This window comes from Carcharodon carcharias, chromosome 1, assembly GCF_017639515.1.
Source record: "Carcharodon carcharias isolate sCarCar2 chromosome 1, sCarCar2.pri, whole genome shotgun sequence".
Taxonomy (NCBI): Eukaryota; Metazoa; Chordata; class Chondrichthyes; order Lamniformes; family Lamnidae; genus Carcharodon; species Carcharodon carcharias.
Genome location: NC_054467.1, coordinates 97,019,662 through 97,039,885, shown reverse-complemented (window position 1 = coordinate 97,039,885; position 20,224 = coordinate 97,019,662). Strand labels below are relative to the sequence as shown.

Here is a 20,224-nt window from a genome sequence, read left to right as displayed (position 1 = left end):
TGTTTAGCATGCATGTAGTTTCACGTTGTATCTTCACTAGGTTGGTACCTCATTTTTAGGTAAGCCTGGTGCTGCTCCTGGCATGCTCTCCTACGCTCTTCATTGCATCAGGGTTGATCCTTCAGCTTGATGGTAATGGCAGAGTGAGGGATATGCCAGGCCGTGAGGTTACAGATTGCAGTTGAATACAATTCTGTTGCTGCTGATGGCCCACAGCTTCTCATGGATGCCCTGTTTTGAGCTGCTGGATCTGTTCTGAATCTATCCCATTTAGCACAGTAGTAGTGCTAAACAACACAAAGGAGGGTGTCTTCAGTTTGAAGATGGGACTTTGTCTCCACAAGGGCTGTGCGGTGGTCACTCCTGCCGATACTGCCATGGACAGATGCATCTGCAACAGGTAGATTGGTGAGGACGGGCTCAAGTAGGTGTTTTCCTCTTGTTGGTTATCTCACCACCTGCTGCAGGCCCAGTCCTTCAGCACTCAGCCAGCCCAATCACTACCAGTTGCTACAAAGCCACTTTTGATGATGGACATTAAAATTCCCTATCCGGAGTGTATTCTGTGCCCTTGCTACCCTCCATGCTTCTTCCAAGTGGTGCTCAACATGGAGGCATTCTAATTTATCAGCTGAGGGAGGGCAGATAATAAATAGGAAGTTTCCTTGCCAATGTTTGACCTGATGCCATGAGATTTCACAGGATCCAGAGTCAAAATTGAGGATTCCCAGTGTATACCACTGTGCCACCACCTATGTTGGGTTTATCCTGCCAGTGGGTCAGGAAAGACCCAGGGATGGTGATGAAGGAGTCTGGGACATTGGCTATAAGAAATGATTATGTGAGTATGACTATATCAGGCTATTGCTTGACTAGTCTGTGGTTAGTCAGTTGGCTAGTCAATTCTCCAGATGTTCATGAGATCTTTTGTAGGGTTTCATTCTTTAGCAACTTTTTGTAGCAATTTGGTACAACTAAGTTAAAGGGTAATTAAAAGTCAACCACATTGCTGTGGGTCTGGAATCACATGTAGGCCAGACTAGATAAGGATAGGGCATTTTACCCTAATCCAGTTGTTCCAGATTATTAATTGAGAGTTGAATTTAAATTCCCTGGTGGGATTTGAACTCCAGAGCATTAGCCCAGTTCTCTGGATTATTATTCCAGTAATATTACCACTACACCACTGTCCAATGATAGAGGCTATTTCTAACAACCCAACAAGTTTACAGTGCTGGCCCTACAGCCCTGACTTTGGTAGCAACACCACAATATGAATGAAACAGTGTTACAACGCTAAACTATACAAAGCACACAGAATAAACTGCTGACCAACTGTTTATACAAGTATAAGTATTTGTATGGACAGAACAAAAATAATAAAACACTCCTGAACTAGAAAGACAAAGGGCAGGATTTTCTGGCCCCACCCATCGCCTGGATGGTCTCGTCCCACCAAAAGTCAATGGATTTTTGGCTGGGCCACCGTATCCTCCACCATGGGTCCCACTATGATGGGTGTGGAAAATCCCAGCCAAAGATTTGGACAAGAAACATACAATGTGAAACGTACAGTCTGTATCTTTAACCAGTATAAATAAAGAACAAATAACCCATAGTTTCCATTAATGATTCTCTCTCAATGTTAGGAGAGGATAATTCTGAAAAATTGGTCCCATGTTCTCTCAGAAAACACTGAGCCCTTTAAAGTGAAGCCATATTATTAAATACTTAGATGTATCTGATCTGAGGGCAGTACACTCTCCCACATCCAGTATTTGAATGCCACATAATTACCCACTTTGCTGAAGTGCATCTGCACTCCTGTAATTTCTGAGATCCCAGAAAGCTTTCCTAAATATAGTTCAAAGAATTTAGATTCAGATGATTGCTATATATTTACGATTAGATGGAATCATAATATTTTTCAGCACAGGAGGAGGTCATTTACCCAGTCACCTCTTTGCCAGCTGTCCTGAGAAAAGCTGATTTATTTAATCTAATCCTCTGTCCTTTTCTTATACCATTATTTTCTATTTACAAGTTTTTATCCACTTTCCTTCTCAAACTTTTATTCTGCCTCTACCACTGTCTTTGATCCTAACATTGTGATGTTAAAAAAAATCTTCTGATTCCTCCTTCTAATCTTTTGGTGATGCCTTTTAGGTCAGTACTGATCAGTAAAAATAGTTTTTCTCCAAATTATGTTCTAATTTTGAAAATCTCGATTAAATATTACTCCTTAACTTCTCTTCTTGTGGAAAGAGTCCCAGATTTGCTGGTCCCTACTCATTATTAAAACCTTTAATTTCCCTTCATCATCCTTTCAACCTGCTCCATGGCTTTGACATTTTTCTTGGACACAATATTCTAACCAACGATTGTATAGATTTAACGTTACCTCAGCTTTTGTAAATTGAAAAGTTGTCTCCACAAATTTTCTAAACAAATCCCGCTCTTTGACTTCCATCTCTAATTAACACATAAGGTTAATCCTGCCAGGAATAACAAATTGATATGAAGCAGCATCAATAACAAATTTTAAAGAATCATCAACTACTCAGGCTGCTTCAGTTCCTGGAAAGATCAAGAACAGGCAGATGAAAAATTAACTGTTATTGGAACCAGTATTGGCCAACAAGCAGATCAGCACAACAGGAAATGTAATATTGTTTGTAGCAAGGACTTTGGTAATGTAGCTTCTTCAAGCCCATGCTAATTCTTTTGACTATTTCAAAATAATTGTGGAAGTCGGTTACATTACATTAATGATGTTATCTTGTCAACAAGTGATGCAATTCTTGTTGCATGTTCCTACAAATATTACTGAAAAAGTGTGCAAAGGTACCAGTTTAAATCATACACCTGTAATTCAGAGGTCTCTATTTGGACAACTAGCACCTCCTCCCCTCAACATCCTGGGAGGATGTATTTTTCAACACTAATCTAAACTGGCGGATCTTTCCTCCTTGGATAGACTTCATATTGAATGTTACTTGTAATTTACCCATGTGGACGACATTTTCTTCTTCAGTTAAGAATGTTGTTAAGGATGTGTGCTCTGCAAAACAAAAAAAAGTTAAATAAATGAGTTACATGCTGTAGCAGAGGATCTAAAATTATCTGTAATATATGCATATAATAAATAGACACCCAAAGTTGGACAGATTATGATCCTGGCACTTACACTGAGATCGTATATACTAATAGTAACCCTGCAGTGTACAGGGACAGAGCATCCAACTGGTATGAAACTGGCTACCGTGTTAGCAGTGGTGCATCTAGGGCACATCCCAACTTCCAAATCTGCTGAGAGATCCAGTATCACTGGGTGGTTATTGGACCCTTGCCCCAGAAACATGTAAAATTGATTCCTTTATAAAAGAACCTATTAGGCAAAAGAAAATTAACTTCTGAAGACCTTCAGGAATAGAGGACACTGTCTTGGCCTGGATTCACTTGTGCCACCAAAAAAGCTTGTCCATCTCTTTTTGCCAAAACAACACACATTCCTTGAGTGGTTGAAGACAAGAGAATTCCCAGCATAAAGCATTCCTGTCTTTCGATCTTTTTCAGGAACAAAGGAGAGTCTGCTCCTAACAAAACCTCACCAATACTGGTAATGCAGTACGGTACCTGGCATATTCAGCTTCCTGACAGTTTTCCAATTCCTCTACTGCACTCCTGCCAAAGTTGTGGTGGGAATGCATTGGAAGGACTGTGGTTTCCATGCCCTATGTAATTTTTCACATCCAAAAAAAAAACTTGGTGCTTTTGTTTGCTGCAGAAACAGTCCTAAATAATAAATGTGTTTCAGAATAATAGCTGGAAAGTTCCATTTTTTACTGACAGTCTATTCTCCAACTTTGGAGAGCTTAAAAGCCATATGCTTATGCACTTCCCAGTTTGGAGATGATGCATACAGTATTAGGAGGACCACAGGCCTATGTAGAATTAGTTGACCCTTTGCAATGGCAGTTCTACAATTGACCTCAATGGTCACAGGTTGAGGTGGGAAAAGGCAAAAATCAGGAGCAACACCTGGCCAACTCTTACCTTCTCCAGCCTCAGGATATTGCTTTCAACTAGAATCATAGAATCTTGCAGCACAAAAGGAGGTAATTTAACTGATTGTACCAATGCCGTCTCTTTGAAAGAATGATCCAATTAGTCCCACTTGCCTCCTCTTCTCCCATAACCTTGCATTTTTTTCTCCTTTTCATGTTTATATCCAACTATTGTAATTTCAACCAGACCAAGGATTGTGCTTGGCACTGTTTTTCTCTCTGCATTTGATTGTATGTATATATACCCACTGCACCAGAGAACATGAAGGATTTTAATAACATTTAAATATAGGTCTGTATTTGCATGAGGGTTACACCCAGGACATTCTTGCAATTAGACTGATTTATAACCCAGTGTATCTCACTAAAGCTTAAATAAAAGTACAAATTTCTTTAGCTAGTTGTTAGAAATGCTTTTTCTTTCGTCAAAGGATCGTTATGTTCTAGGTACTACTGAGACATGTCATTCCATGGTCAGGACATTCTTTCAACCAAAGCGCCACTCAAAGGTTTGATATGATAACATCTTGCGCTTGATATAATTATAAGAGAGTACATAATGCAGTCAATCACAGACAAACAAGTAATAAGAGACAACTCCAACAGTATAATCAACTGCAACCCAAATACAAGGTTGTTTGAATTTTTTAAAAAATCACTCAGTGTCTCATTTTCAAAAGTAGGACATATAAAACAGAGGAAATGTATAAATTTTAAACACATTATAATGGACTCAGTTATAGAGTGAGGCAACTGGATCTTTGTTGTGGAGTTTGCCATCTTTGGAAGCATTTGTTCCAGCAGGCACATCATGATAACTCACGAAAATCTTAGCTGCTATGGGTATGGTTACAAAGTGAGTGAATGTACTCAGACAAAGTGCTTCACATTTCTGACCCTCAGAAAGAAAGAGCTTGCATTGATTCTTGCAGAATATCCCAAAGTACTTTATGGAGAACTAATTGCTTTTAAGTGCAGTTGCTGCTGGTTTGTAGGCAAAGCAGCAGCCAAATTGATGTTCATCAATCAGCAAAGTTAAACATTTTTATTTGGTGCTGTTGATTGAGGAAAGAATATTGACCAGGCTACCTGCCTTGCTGTTCTTCAAATCATATCATGAGTTTTTTAACATCTTTTTAAATAGAAAAGATAAATAAGACATCATAGTAACATTTAATCTAAAAGGTGGCACCTCAGACATTGCCTCACCCTTTCATTATCACACACAGCCATTAAGTAATGATTGGTAGATTAGATGGTCTTGCAAACTATGATATGCTCATATGAAGTGATTTCAAACTTCCCAAATCTTATCTAGAATTATTGGTACCAATGGCCAAGCTGGCAATCTTATGCAACTGGCCTGATAGGGAAGGTGAGAAATTGGGCATCGACTATGTGGAGCCAGCTGACAATCTAAGCTGATGAGGGGGGAGTGGGTTTGCATACAGGCAGAAATATTTTTGTTGGCCCAGGAGGAGTATTCTGGCCTCACAAGATTAAAAGATGAAAAAAAATTTAGGCCTCAATCTTGCATTCCAAGGTCGGATGCGGACCCAACCCAAGCGTACGTAAAATTGCGCAAAAAGACGTCAGGCGTGTTGCCCGTGCAATTTTTAGCTCATCGCATGGGCAAAAATGATGGGCAGCATTCACATTTTATTCATTTCCTCATCCACGGGTGGGATGAAATCTCCGTTAGGATATAGAATAAAAAGAAATATCTGGGGACAGCATTTTTATGAGGTATACTTTCAGGTGCTTGATTGTGCTACATGGATGTTTTTGCAGCATTTTTGCGCTTTTTTTATTATTTGTAGGTCTGCAGCTCCCTGAGCATTTGCCTGCCTTGAGGGAGTACAGTGGAAGCACTCACCAGCACGCACGGTGACATCAGCTAAAGGGTGGCACCTCAGACACCGCTTCCTGCCCCCACCAGCAGTGTTGAGCCTCTCTCAGGGCATGCCAGGGGCCCGTTTCCCATCCGCTCTGGGGCCTGTCAGTCGCGCGCGCCCAACGAATGCAAAATTCAGTCCTTAGTCTGTGTCAGCCTTGACTCATTTGGTAGCACTCTTGCTACAAGGTTCGGGGTTTAAGCCCCATTCCAGGACTTGACAACAATCAAGCCTAACACTCTGATGAGGTACTGAGTGAGTGCTGATTTATTCAAGGTGCTAATTTTCAGATGAGACATTAAACCGAGGCCCCCATGCGCCTGCTTGTATGGATGGGAAAGACCCCATGTCACTATTTCAAAGAAGACGAGCAGTGGAGTTATCCACAGTGCCCTGGCAAATTTTTATCCCTCAATCAATATCACAAAAAATAGATTTCCTGATCATTATCAAACTGCTTTTGATGAGAGTTTGCTGTGTGCAAATTGGTTTCCATGTTTCTTGCATTACAACAGTACTATGCTTCATATCTGTTCTGTGAATCTGATAGGTGTGAACTTTTGCTTGACATGGTGCAAGTCAAAATTGCTTCACTGGATGTAAAACACTTTGAGACATCCAGCATTCATAAATGCCAGCCTTTCTTTTTTGTTTCTATTCTTTGAGCTGTCTCCAACAGTCCCTTTAATGACCATTCTTTAGGCTTCTTAACACCACTACAAATGGGCAGAATATATGCTGTACGTCTGCTGATTTGTATTTCAAAATGTGCAGCAAATGTGGACATTTACCTAAATGTTATGAAGGAGCCCAAGAGTAGGGTAGAAAAATACAAAAAAGAACAATGTTAAGATATCGAGGAAATTTTCACTTGCAGTGCTGGGAGGAAAACAGGCTGCAGTCAATTGACCACCCGCTTTTTATTGTGAATGGGAGTTCGATCCATCACCGTCCATTTGCAGTCCAACAATAAAAATGAAAATTCAACCCAACATTTTTACAAATTAAATTAGAGAAAATGGCAGCAATAATTTTTCAAATATTAATTTGAAATCATTAGAGAAAAGGCTTTTCAGAAAGCTAAGGATAGATAACATTGTATGTTTGCAAATGTCCATAAACCATGCACTAATGTGGCTTGGCTTAATCTTTAATTCTACTTCTCTTTTTTCTCCTAAGCTATTGAAGATATTACCATATGTAGAAACACAGATATAAACCCAAGTCCTACCCTTTTTAATGTAACACAACAGTACACTCTATCAGTGAAGGTATCCTTTTAGCTGTAATACTTCATTCAGTATGTTATCATCAGTGTGAGTAAACTGAAAGAAATAAAACTTAATTAGAAGAATATTTACCAAAAACATCCCATGGCTTTGCTTGCTTACATCTGATGATTTTGTCTTTGAAGTATTAGATGCATTTACAGCTAAAAAAATCTGAAGATTCTTTCAAATGATCTGATTGGTGTTACTGCTAAATTACTAAATTTTCTTCGATATACTTAAAGCTCAGCATTTAATGTCAGTTAGAATGTTCTGTTATTTCCGCCAACAGCAGGAATTGTGGCAGGCAGGGGCGTTTAATTTGGCATGATTGAATAGGTCAGTTTGTTCTCCTGACTTTGATGGCAGGTTAAAGGTGGGTTGAGTTTCCTGATGCGCAATGTTGGGAAATCCATTTGCATTCTTTTGCATTTCGTGCAAAAGGCCATCTCGCTGGAATTAATTTGTCCTCCAAATTAAGTTCCCCACCAGCGAGAATTTAGAATGTTCAGTTTTACAATTGTATATAAGCGGCATGCACATGGTGAGCTTCAGCTCTGCCACAACTTTGAGGTCATCAGATGTTGCTTTTACCTTCTTAGGGACCTCGCATAACTTCACTTGAGTGCCATTAGCAAGTGGTGCGCCAAGGCTGGAGAAGGGAGGCAAGCGGAGGCTGGAGGGGAGGGGTAGGGTGGAGCGAAGTTTGGACAGGAGAGGCAGGCTTATTGGGGAAGGGGATGGAGAGTGTCTGGGGAAGGTTGTGGGGAGCAGTATCTTAGAGGGCAGCTTTGGTGGTGTTGACAGTGGGGTCCTGGGAGGCTGAAACAAGGTACTGGTGATAGGAGGGAACAGTTACAGTCAGTGGGAGATTAGGATGTGGTAGGGTGGCAGGACCCATGTGAGAGTGTGATAAGTGAAGGTCGCATTGGTGTGGGTACTATAGAGGGAGACTGCACAGGTGACTTGGGAAACAGGAGGGGGCAGATTCAGGGTGGGCATGGGGATAATAGTGGGTGTCAGCTCTGAGGGGAGGGAAGGCCTTTGGAGATGGATCATGATCGGGTCCAGGAAGGAGGTTCAAAAGTGACAGAGGAGAGAGGAATAGTGATATTGGGTGGGTCTAGGGTGATGGCTGACCTTGAACATGCAGTTAGTTAGTCAGCGAGATCTCCCGAGGAGCTGCTGTTCATTCTGTGCCATTTGCCATTGGCTGCAGAGGCAGCAGGGGAGGGAGGGAGGTGGATGCCTTCAATGGCTAGTGGCAGGCAGCAAACTCCTGACTCCAAACCTCCATCCTCCCAGGTGAATAGGCGTGGCTGATGAGGGCTCATCTGGTTAGTCTTTTCATGCTGCCCAGGGAAGTAACGATGTAGTGATATTGACGCTGGACTAGTAATCCAGAGACCCAGGGTAATGCTCTGGGGGCAAAAACAGAAAATGCTGGAAAAACTCACAGGTCTAACAGCAGATCTGTAAAGAGAAAAACAGAGTTAATGTTTTGAATCCATATGACTTCTTCAGAGCTAAAGAAATGTAAAAATGTGATTAAATTTATACTGTTTAAGGAGGATGGAGCAGGTGAAGCTGGATGGAAGGCCAGTGATAGGTGGGGACAAAAGAGAGATTGACAAAAATGTCATGGACAAAAGGACAAAGGAGGTGTTACTGGTGGTGGTAAGGGCTAAAGTTGGTGCTGATAGTGGCATTAAGGTAAGAAAAGCAGAATGTGATAATAGCAGGAAAAGGGTTAGCGCTCTGAAAAGAACAACATAAACAAGTGACGGATGGCCCTTGTGGGGGTGGGGTGGGGGAGGGGACAGTGATGGGGAAAAAAAGATCGAAAATAGGATGAAAGTTGGGGATAAAACAATGAATAAATGAATAAAAATGAAAATAAATTAAAAATAAAAATAAGTGGAGACTGCATTTGCTGCTCCCAATGCGGCCTCCTCTACATTGGAGAGACCAAGCACAGACTGGGTGACTGCTTTGCGGAACACCTTTCGGTCTGTCCACAAGCATGACCCAGACCTTCCTGCGCTTGCCATTTCAACACACCACCCTGCTCTCATGCCCACATATTTGTCCTTGGCCTGCTGCAATGTTCCAGTGAATCCCAACACAAACTGGAGGAACAGTGCCTCATCTTCTGATTAGGCACTTTACAGCCTTCCGGACTTAACATTGAGTTCAACAACGTCAGATCATGAAATCGCTCCTCTATCTTCAGCCCTTTTTTTATCCCGTTTTCAATATTCATTTTTATTTTTTTATTTTAATTTTTTATTTTTTATCCACTTATTTTTATTTATTTTCATTTTTATTCATTTATTCATTGTTTTATCCCCACCTTTTATCCTATTTTCAATATTTTTCCCCACCACTATCCTCTCCCCGCCCCCACCCTACCCCCACAAAGGCCATCTGTAACTTGTTCATGTTATTCTTTTCAGAATGCTTACCCTTGTCCTGCTATTACCACATTCTGCTTTCTTTCCTTAATGCCACTATCAGCACCTTCGTTAGTCCTTACCACCACCAGTAACACTTCCTTTGTCCTTTTGTTCATGACATCTTTGTCAATCTCTCCTTTGCTCCCACCTATCGCTGGCCTTCTATCCAGCTTCACTTGCTCCACTCCCCTTAAACAGTATAAATTTCATCACATTTTTACTTCTCTTTAGCTCTGAAGAAGAGTCATACAGACTCGAAACATTAACTCTATTTTTCTCTCCACGGGTGCTGTTAGACCTGCTGAGTTTTTCCAGCATTTTCTGTTTTTGTTTCAGATTTCCAGCATCCACAGTATTTTGCTTTTATCTTAATGTTCTGGGGACCCAGATATAAATCCCGCCATGACAAATGATGGAATTTGACTTCAATAAAAACCTGGAATTAAAAGTCTAATAATGACCATAAAACCATTGTCGATTGTTGTAAAAACCGATCTGGTTCCTTAATGTCGTTTAGAGAAGGAAATCTGCTGTCCTTACCTGGTCTGGCCTCGGAACAAGGGCAATTAGGGATGGGCAATAAGTGCTGGCCTGGCCTAGCTGTGGGATGCCCACATCCCATGAAACAATAAAAAAAAGGAATGGTCTCTCTATAGACTCTCAAGGGTAGTGGAAACAAGCAGAATAGTGTCAGAGGGAGGCTTCTTGCACATGGCTCTCATCAAAGAGCAATGTCTCCATATGCAGTCATGTATGAATGGGAGAAACACCTATCTCTGGTCCTCCAGGATGTTTGCCATGTCTTGACGGAGGGAAACCTGTAAGGGACATGCTCACTTCAATTTGTTCACACATCCACTGGGGCTGCAGGTAACACTGCCTTGGTAATGGCTCTCATCCAGATGAGGAGAGGGAAGGCCCATCACCAATTGGCACACAGCCAAGAGGAGCAAGGGCCTGAGCAACAAGAGACGGCGGGGCCTCTAGAAGGTCAAGGTGAACATGGATCATTGCAACGGTGAACATTGGCCCGACTGTGTGTTTATTGCCGGAAGTGCTCTTATCTAGAAGTGAGCGAATCGCAATGCCCAAAGCTTTGTACATGCCTGCATGTACACACCTGCCAGCTTCTCCCATATGAGCTGCGACCACAAGGACAATGGAGGAGTAGTGCGGAGCTCCTGGCCTGCACTGAGTGAATGTCTGTCTGAGTACATTTTAAATATGGCACAAGGACCTTCGACCCCATGAGGTGACAGCAGGGCAGGCGACTTCCTTCCCACCCTGCCATAAGATTCCCTGAGCTCCTCACAGATGCATAATTAATAAGCTGACCAGCGGAAGATCATGCATGTTCAGTCACCCCCCCCACCGAGCGGAAATCAAACCAACTTTCCTGCCCCCCACCAGACTTAGTCTCCAGAATGGAAAACTCTGTCTGCAATGATTCTTGTTCTTGTTATCAGTATATCACAATGAAGTCTAACCATATAAGCAATTGTTTCAAACATGTCCATCTAGGTATAGAAGTCCAATCTCCCATCATTAATATGCAAACCATTATATTCAATATTCTGATGAAAAGTCATTGATCTGAAACATTAACTCTGTTTCTCTCTCCACAGGTGCAGCTTGAATACATTCCATCCAGGTAACAGGTCCTGAAAACTGGAATACCCTATGGTGCAGAGTGAAATGAATAATAGTTACTGGGCTTACCCCCATCTTATTCTTCTGTACCCCCCACTGTGCAAGCTGGGAATGAAAGCCCATATAGCCTTCAGTCAGGTCCTTCCTGATCAAAATGAGGGAAATTGCAGGCAGGAACCTAATTGCCATCACCTAATGCAGCTTATCCTGTGCTTGGATGTAATTTTCTGTACTTATTTGTCCAGACTTCAAAACAAAATTTAAGCTAGAGGTGTCAGCTTTCTTCATATTTTCAATATTTGTGTAATTTCACAGGTGTGTCCAGGTTGAGAGGCCATCCCATTAGGGTAACTAATCCACCAAACCCAGTTGTCCATTATCTGATTTCTTATTTAGGTTCTATATGAGTATTTCCAGTATTTACTGTTTTCATTTCAGTATATTAAACAGCCTGGTACAAAAAAACTGCAATGTTTACAGTAGAAATGCTTTACAATTTTTGAGTCTAACAGGTAAAGGATTTAGTTTAATAATTATACCATGGGACTTGCCAGAATATAATTCCATTTGATCGGCAACTGTGAGGAAATCCGCTGGTTATTTTATGGCTTCACCTACCTACACTCGTACTTTCAGGCAAATGTCAATTTGAACCCTGTTCATCAATATCCATCATTGTCAATCTATTGATTATAGAATCGTATTCCTTGGCCCAATATTTATGGGAAGGTGGAGAGGGAGAGGGTAGTGGGGGCAAGGGACCATAACAGCTGGGTAACCCAGCAATGTGGGTACTACTTAACCTAATGGCAGGACAACGTTTCAATCTTTTCTCCATTTCTCATCCAGCCAGGTTGAGAGGTTGGTAGGGCTGTGAGTTGAGATCCTAAAAGCTGGAGCAGACTGGAGATTGTAAAGATTGGGGGTAGATCATAAAAACCAGCAAGGGACGTTGGTTGTGGAGCTTGTGAAGTTGGGTGCAGTGGGAAAGAAATCATAAAGATTGCTGGGGGCTTTGGGAACATCATGAAGGCTAGGAGAGTGGGGCGAGGGGGTTGAGAATGGTGGCATAGATCATAAGAGTGGGGAAGGGGGTGGAAAATAGCTCAAAAAGGTTGGGGGGAAGGGTGATCAGAATGTCCTGGGCACGGTGGTTAGGGACTGGAAAGACTGGGCCAGGAACGGGGAGGGGAACGGAGATTGGAAAGGCCTCATTAAAATATTTGAATCACACAGCTGCCTCTGGGGAGAAAGTTATTTGCCTGCTCCCAAACTGGTTTTTGAAATTTTAACCTCCATCTCCACCCGACACTCATGTACCCTAATTTGTTATTTCTCATTGATCAACCATCTTTCTATTCAAGTTGCATTAAAAATCACATTCTTAAAACCCACATAAACTATATATATGGTGTTCTCTTTATGTATGGTGTGCTGAGGTAGTGAAAGGTGCTATATAAATGTAAATCTTTCTCTTTAAAAATTTCAGATTCATTTCAATCTCTATCTATCCATAGAACTGTTTTTGATGCACCCCGTTTCTGTCTTCTGCGAAGATATTTACTTTGTCTTCTATGCATCTTATATTTGAAAACCCTACTGCTGAACTGTCTATTTATTTGTTAACCTTTCTGTCCTATCAACTGAGTTAGATGCATCTCCGTCTCTTCAAATTTCTGCCTTTTTCCAGTCTATCATGCTAATGCTTGACCCGTCATTATGTATTGTTATTCTCACATTGAACATATCATGTTCACTTTGCTCTTCTGCCCTCTCATGAATGCTTGTGCATTTCATTTCCGGGAACTAAAATTGAACAATGCTTCTTTTCATATTGCTATATGAACATAGTGATTTAGGAAGCAGTCATGAATACTTTCCACAAAATATGATCACATGCATTATCTTAATACCAGTTTGCCCTGCAAAAGTTGAAATCCCCAATATTATTCTTTGCTGCTTCTACACATCTCTCCAAACTGTATGAAAATTTAATCGCAATTCTTCTGTGGGCTGTAACACACACACCGAGTTGCACCAATTCTTTTCCATTTCTAACTAACCATGCGAGTTCTGACTTGACACAACTCCCTCGGACACATTTCCTTTCTAGCACAATGGCAGAATCCTTTACTAACACTGCGATCTCACTCCTCCATAGACTGGCTTACTGTACTGAGGCAGTACACTTAGTAAAGTAATGAATTCTCTCAAAAAGTATTGTTTTTAATGTACAGTATACAAGTTATATTTTTCCACTGTCTAATTATTAATATTTAATAAAAATACATTCAAACATAAATGAATATATTAACTAATTTATAAGCTTACTTAAAAACATTTATCCATGTCAGCCAATCTGTTGCTCTGTAATGGGAAACTATATAATGGACAAAATTTTGCAGTCAGTGGCAAAGGAACATTACTTGTCGCTGACCTCAAAAAAAGCTGTCAACAAAGGTATAGTGGTGCCTATTGTGTCAATTGCCTCATTCCCGAGATCATTTGAATCTGGCGCCAAGTCAAGGGGATCTCTAGGTGTCCAGCAACAGTAATGCCATCAAGCAGGGATAGATAAATAGCTAATCACGTTGAAAAATGTGCGCAATAAGAAAACCAGGAAATGTAAACCATTGACTTCCTTCACTTTTAATCTTAAAGATTAAATTTTATAGATACTGAAATAAATTATTTGGACATACACATAGGGGAGAATTTTCTCCCTGTTGGAAGGGGGGGGCGTGGGAAGCGCAGGAGTAGATGCAGGCAGGCACGCCACCATTTTACGTGGGCGGGCCAATTAAGGCCCGCTCAGCGTGACGTCCGCCAGGAAGCGCTGTGCGCTCCCTGTGCGGTGGGGGGGAGGTGGTGGGGGGTTGGGATTCCCTTAGCCAAGAGTGTGCTCTTTTGTGCATGCCCGCAAAAGAGCGCACTGATCTCCCTGAGGCTAAGTGCTGCCTCAGGGAGATCGGCTCCAAATGTAAAAATGGTGAAGGGGCAAAAATAAAATTTCCCTGACATGTCCCCTCATGTGACACTGTCACATTAAATCAAACATTTATTAAATTTTAAAAAACCCTCATGAAACCTCATCCCGCCCATGGATTAGGTTTCATGCTTTTTCTGAAGCCCGCCAGGGCTCTCGGCCTGCCCACCAACCCTAAGGTTGGACGGGCAGGCCCATTAATAAGGTTCATGATTTTGTCAATGGCCTCAATAGGCTGTTGATAGGTCGGCGGGCGCACAGCTGATTTGGCTGTGCCCCCGCCCACCTGAAAATTGAAATGACGCAGGGTGACGTTGGGAGTTCCACCTGATGTCATGCTGCGTCATTTTATGCGTCAGCAAGTGGGCCCCGCCCCCCCCCCCACTTCCCAACTTCAAGATCCTATCTATGGATTAAGGTAGAAGCTAAAATATTTTAAACAATTTTCATTAAAAATTTCAAAATATGTAGAATTCTTATTATCATAATGGAGGAATTTGACATTCACCAAATATAAAATTATTCCTTCAGGGCCAATGAGGCTGGTTAGTAGTAACTATGGAATTAGGACACTGTTAAAAACCCAGCAACGTCTCATTCAACAAGGTGCAACTTTCTCAATGGTTTTTATAGCAAGGCCAATGGCGCAAGAGTAAAATTCTCACCAATTCAATAATTTCTAATTGATTTTGGGGACTTCAATAATGTGTCCTTGGAGAAATGTAGAATCACTGACAGCAACCTCTGGATTTCTGTGTTATTCAGCACATGTGGGGACTTCAGAACTTGCTGTCAGGTTCAGAGGAGGAATGGCAATGAATGCTTATAATTTCACTGACAAATATTTCTATGTTTACAGCAGTAATCCAGGGTTTATTTAATTTAGATAAATTGTGATTTAACATTTAAGTTCTCAATATTTTCTTTGCATGTGTCAACAAAGGAAAACATTAAAAAGTGCAACAATTTTGTAATTTTACAAATACACATATTTATAGAACGAGAGAGAGACCTCAAAACACAGTACAACAATTTATTTTTTACCTTAATATTTGTGTAACCTTTCACCCTTTGTTGCAGCAGCCTGCAGAAGTGTTCTGGAACTCAAATTGACCAGTTCGCTCTGAGTCTGCTTTATATACACAATAACTGGGAGGAAGTGATGCAATTTGGGCATTACAGTGTGTTTTTGTGGTTCTCCATGAAGAGCTATCGAATTGCCTGCTTTCACTTCAATTACAGGCTTATTTCATAGCCACACCAAAGAGGAGGGATGTTCGCCACAATCTGCAATTCTAGGGACTCCACAAAATCACACTCTTTACTGTGGTTCAGCCTCTAACTAAAGTAGAAATGTTCTCCTTTGGTGAAATTCCCCCCTATTGCAATAAAACTAAAAATGGAATAAAACCGCATTCAGCATACACCTTATCTGTTGTCAAAAGTGCATGTCGGTATAGTGATAAGCTTAAACACATATTTTAAGAATGCTTTCTACAATGGATCATTATTATTCCTGTCTCATCACTAGTGTTTCAAGATTATGATCAGTTATTTCCTGTCAACCACTAAATGTTTTGCTGTTTTTACTTTCAATGTTCACCTGTAAACATTTGCAAGTACGAATACGCTAAGTGTAAGAATTTCCTTCCAATAAAAAGCAACTTTACTAAAATACTTAAAAGAAATAAAAATACAGACTTGAGATATTTTCCTTTATGTGTGAAATGTAATTTGAAAAGATGTACAGTGTTCTGTTACTAGTTATATTACTATTTATATTACTAGTTCCAGTTTTACTTTTATCCTGAAGTGGGTGTAATAAAATAGTTTTTAAATAAAGCTTGTTAATTGCCTGTGTTAAGAAGGATATGTAATTTTGTTCTTTGATGTATATCAAAGAAAATAGTTATTTGCTTCTATTTAGTTTGGGGAAAAACTCCAAGAAAGATTTAAAGGAGTTAAATCTTTCAGCACAGGATTGGCACAAATTAGTTCAGTTGAGATTTGTCATCTGTATATTTTGGGTCAAGTGGCTTCTATCTGCTGTGCCATGGTGCAGCAGCAACTGCAGGAAGAGGACAACCCAAGGTTCTAGAGATATGTAAGGCACACCATTTGTAAAATAAAGAACCCGAGGAAGTAAATGCACTGCAGCAGAGTTAGTTACTTGGGTATGGTGGAGAACTAACACGTACATAACGATGTTCAGCTTCAGCAAGAAGCCTATTACTGAGGTTGACTGGTTGATCCATGAAGATTTGGAGACACAGTCATCACTGGCAATTTAATTCACACTGAATGGTCTACCCTCAATGACCATGTCACAGGCCAGCTTTTGATGACATTGGAGGAGTCTGTTGATCTGCCAATTATGAAGATAACTGAAGCAGTCTTTTATAAATTCAAGGCTACTGTAGATATCTTTGCAGGTACAATTGTGTCAGTCACTTCTCCCCCTGTGGTCTGAGCACCTGCTTTTTATAAAAGTTGTCTCCTGCTGCCCAATATCTATCTGGTCAGATTTCCATGTCTAAAGCACCTTTAACCTCCCCAAAGACGGAATGAGTAAACACCGTTGAGGTGAGGTTTGCTTTGAATCATAAGCTAGTTTACTTCATAGTTGACAAACCACACAAAGCAATGAAATTGATGAATCATTGAATACAATTGGTGCAACTACTGATTGCTAAAATGCAGAAGTGTTTTTTGAATAAGGAGACTGGGCCACAAAATGGCCATTGGCCTCTGAGAGAAACAATTTCTCACCTTGCATTGTAATGCCATTTATCTACCTAACAAGAAGCAAACAACATTTGCTAAAATGTTTGTGAAAATAACATGGGTGGAACTTCCCATTCTGGAGACTAAGGCCGGGATTTTCCATGCCTGCCGGCATTGGGCTTGTTCAGTGGCGTGAGCAGACAATATGGCACAGTCAGTTTCATGACGGCGTGAAATCAGCTCGCGATTGTTCGCTCAGCGCGCCAATGGCAGGGCGCATTCCCAACCATTGTACATCAGGAACCTCATTGTAACACATCAGCATATCATTACTGGCCTGCACATTGGAATTATCCCCCTCACCACTGGATCATCAGCCCAGGTCAGCGGGAAAACACACCGGTGTAGAACATGTCTTGACAACTGTGATATGTAGAAGCTGGGACATAGCTGCAAGGGCTTTGCTCACATCGCAGACATCCAAGGAGCAGAAGATGCTGGAGTCTGACAGCAATGGCACACTGGAGAAATGTCCATGGCATGCTGGATGGATGCTCATGGACATGGATCTGCTGTGAAGCAGCTCACGGATGTTGGAAAGTCACCGTTGATGTTCGCAACAGATGATGGTTGAGGGGTTGGGAGAGAAAAGTATAGGATCATATAGGATCGACTAGGAGAGGAAGAGGTGTTAGGGGGGAAATGCAGGTGTCAAGGGGGAGGTCGGGGGGAGGGAGAACGGGGGGAGGAGCAGGTAACGGGGAGAAGATGGCAATTGGGGAGGTAGGTGTAACAAGGGTTTGAAGGTGTAAAGGAAGGAGTGTGGAGAAAGGAAGGAGTGCAATGTGGGGGGGAGTCCGGGGGAGGAAGAAGTAAGAGTGGGGGAAGGAGTCAGGGAGAGGATAGGAGTAAGGCAGGAGGAAGAAATGAGGCTGGAGAAAGAGGTAAGGCTGGAGGAAGGAGTCAGGAAGGTGGAGGGAGTCCGGGGGGTTGGGAGTTCCAGTGAGGCAAGGGGTTCCGGGGGGAAGGGGTTCTGGGGGTAAGCAGTGCAAAGGGGGGAAAGGGTGCGAAAGGGGGAAGGGAGGCAAAGCTGGGAAGAGAGGTGAAGGTGGAAAGGAGTGCAGAGGGGGGATGTGCAGGTGAATATGCACAGGAGTGGTCGGATAGGTCTATGTCTGCCTCCTGGGGAGGGAACTGAGGGTGGGGGTGGTATGGAGGAAGGCTGAGAATGGCCAAGGGCAGAATGAGGTGGTAGATTGGGAGGGTGAGGGTTTGAAGTAGTGATAGAAGGGATGACGAGGGTGGTCAGTGGGGTCCTGGAGGTTAGACACGAACCCTGTAGGTGGGAAGGAGGAGGTCAGGGAGGTGAATGTGGATGGTGGCAGGATTTTCAGTAAGGAGGAGAACGTGCACGTTCACCTGGACATCCCTGAAGGAAAAGGGTTGTGGCTGGTAGGTCATGGAGGGGAGATAGAAGGTGATGCCCGAGGGGTCAACTGTGATGGTGGAGAGGAAATGGGTGACTGGGGGAGGGGTAAAAATGGGGTACCGCACAAAGCAGTGAAGCCAGACCTTGTTTGCTAAATTGAAAGTGAAATGAGAGTCGTGTGGGCGAGATTAGGTGCTGTATGGGGATGTGATCATTGGGTGGGTGGAGATGCCGGTCAGCTGATGGGATGGCGAGGTGCCCCATTTCACTTTCATGTTGTCAATGCAGGAACTCACCCATGGCTGCCACGATGGAGAGCAGGTCTGCACACAGCTCTGCAGTCTGCTAGACCAAGGCCCCCATGGCATCCGTCATCCTCCCCATGGAGAAGTCCATGTATGCACATGTGGGCACCACTGCATCAGAGAGTAGGCAGACACACTCCTCTGACTCACATGCCACTCTGTTGAGGACTTTGAACAGCTCTGCGTGATATTCCGCCACCTTCTGCAGCCTCTCCAGGATGAGTTGGAAGGTCAAATTCAGAGGTTCATCATCTGACTCGGACCTCACAGATGTCTTCTCCCCAGCAGTCCTCCGAGTGCCAGGGAGCTCGGCTGAAGTTGCCTCTTCTTGCTGCGGATACATGTCCGTGCAGTGACCACCAGATTGTGAACCCAAGCTTGCTCTAGATCTAGAAGTTGTAGAGCTGTACTTCTGCACTTGTGGAGGGTTTGGGTAAGCGTTGTGACTGGTCTTCCGGGCTGCTTATTTCAACCTCTTCACTGGAGGAGGTGTCCTCTTGGGCTGCAAATGAGAACATGGATGCAACTGAGGGACTGGCTGGCTGAGAGTGTCGGTCGCTTGGCAGAGCTCCATGTGAACCAGCCTAGAGATCATTAGTACACAGCAGCAAAGCTAAAAGCAGGAGAGAGAGAGCAATCACAGTTGTGTTGATGGAGGGATGATGTGTTGCAGGATCCTCAGGTGGGTGTTTGTTGTCAACCTCATCGTTGCCACAGGCATGTTCCACATCCTCACCAGTCAGCATGCTGGCATGGTCTCAAAGTGAGTGAGGGGCCGATTGTGGGCCACTTCACCTTGGGCTGGGACCTCTCCCTGCTGATGTGAGCCAGCTTCTCCTGCATGGGAACAGACAGAGAGAGTGTGAGCAGTACACATTGCACTCTGTGGAATGTTTGTGTGGTGAGCAGAACCATGGACAGGATGAGGATGTGAGCTGCAGAGACTATGAGCCTGGTGGAGATGTGAGGGTGTGTGTGGGAGTTAAGGGTGTTGTCCCTTGAGATGTGAGATTCCTGTAGATCTGTGTTTGTGAGTGTGTGAGTTGAGAGTGATGAGAAGAGTGAGTTACCCTGGTTCTACGGATCAGACCATTCATCCTGTAGTGACTCTGGGTGACTGTCCTCTTTTGTAGGGCATTGGCACTGACCACCACTGCCACCGCCTGCTATGCTGGATTGGTGTTGCCATTGCCCATCCTGCGGCCAGAGCTGGGGTAGAGGACATTGCGGTGGGCCTCCACTGTGTCCAAATGGCATTCCAGTGATGTGTCATTAAATCTGGGGCCTTTCCTGGACATCTTCTCTGCAGTAGTCATGGGCTGGAAGCACTGAGATGTGTGCACATGGCTGGACTTTAACTATGGTGCTCAGCATGATGAAGTGGCGAGGTGATGGCGTGGTGAGTGAATGAGAGCCTGCCCACCATGGAAACAGAGTGTTTCCC

General features: G+C 42.7%; 1 protein-coding gene across 2 annotated transcripts in view; it reads right to left on the bottom strand.

Annotated features, from left to right (window-relative positions):
• anxa3a (annexin A3a) overlaps nucleotides 1-15,452 on the bottom strand; it is a 98,362-nt gene extending 82,910 nt beyond the window's left edge. Inside the window, exons 1-3 of one of the 2 annotated variants that reach the window (XM_041198478.1) lie at nucleotides 15,367-15,452; nucleotides 3,008-3,061; nucleotides 2,402-2,495 (exon numbers count right to left, since the gene is read on the bottom strand). In XM_041198478.1, the coding sequence (XP_041054412.1) occupies nucleotides 2,402-2,470 (69 nt within the window). In that variant the 5' untranslated portion in view covers nucleotides 2,471-2,495; nucleotides 3,008-3,061; nucleotides 15,367-15,452. The remainder of the gene's footprint in view (nucleotides 1-2,401; nucleotides 2,496-3,007; nucleotides 3,062-15,366) is intronic. The other variant, XM_041198486.1, reaches the window with a different exon arrangement.
• Nucleotides 15,453-20,224: the final 4,772 nt, after the last annotated feature.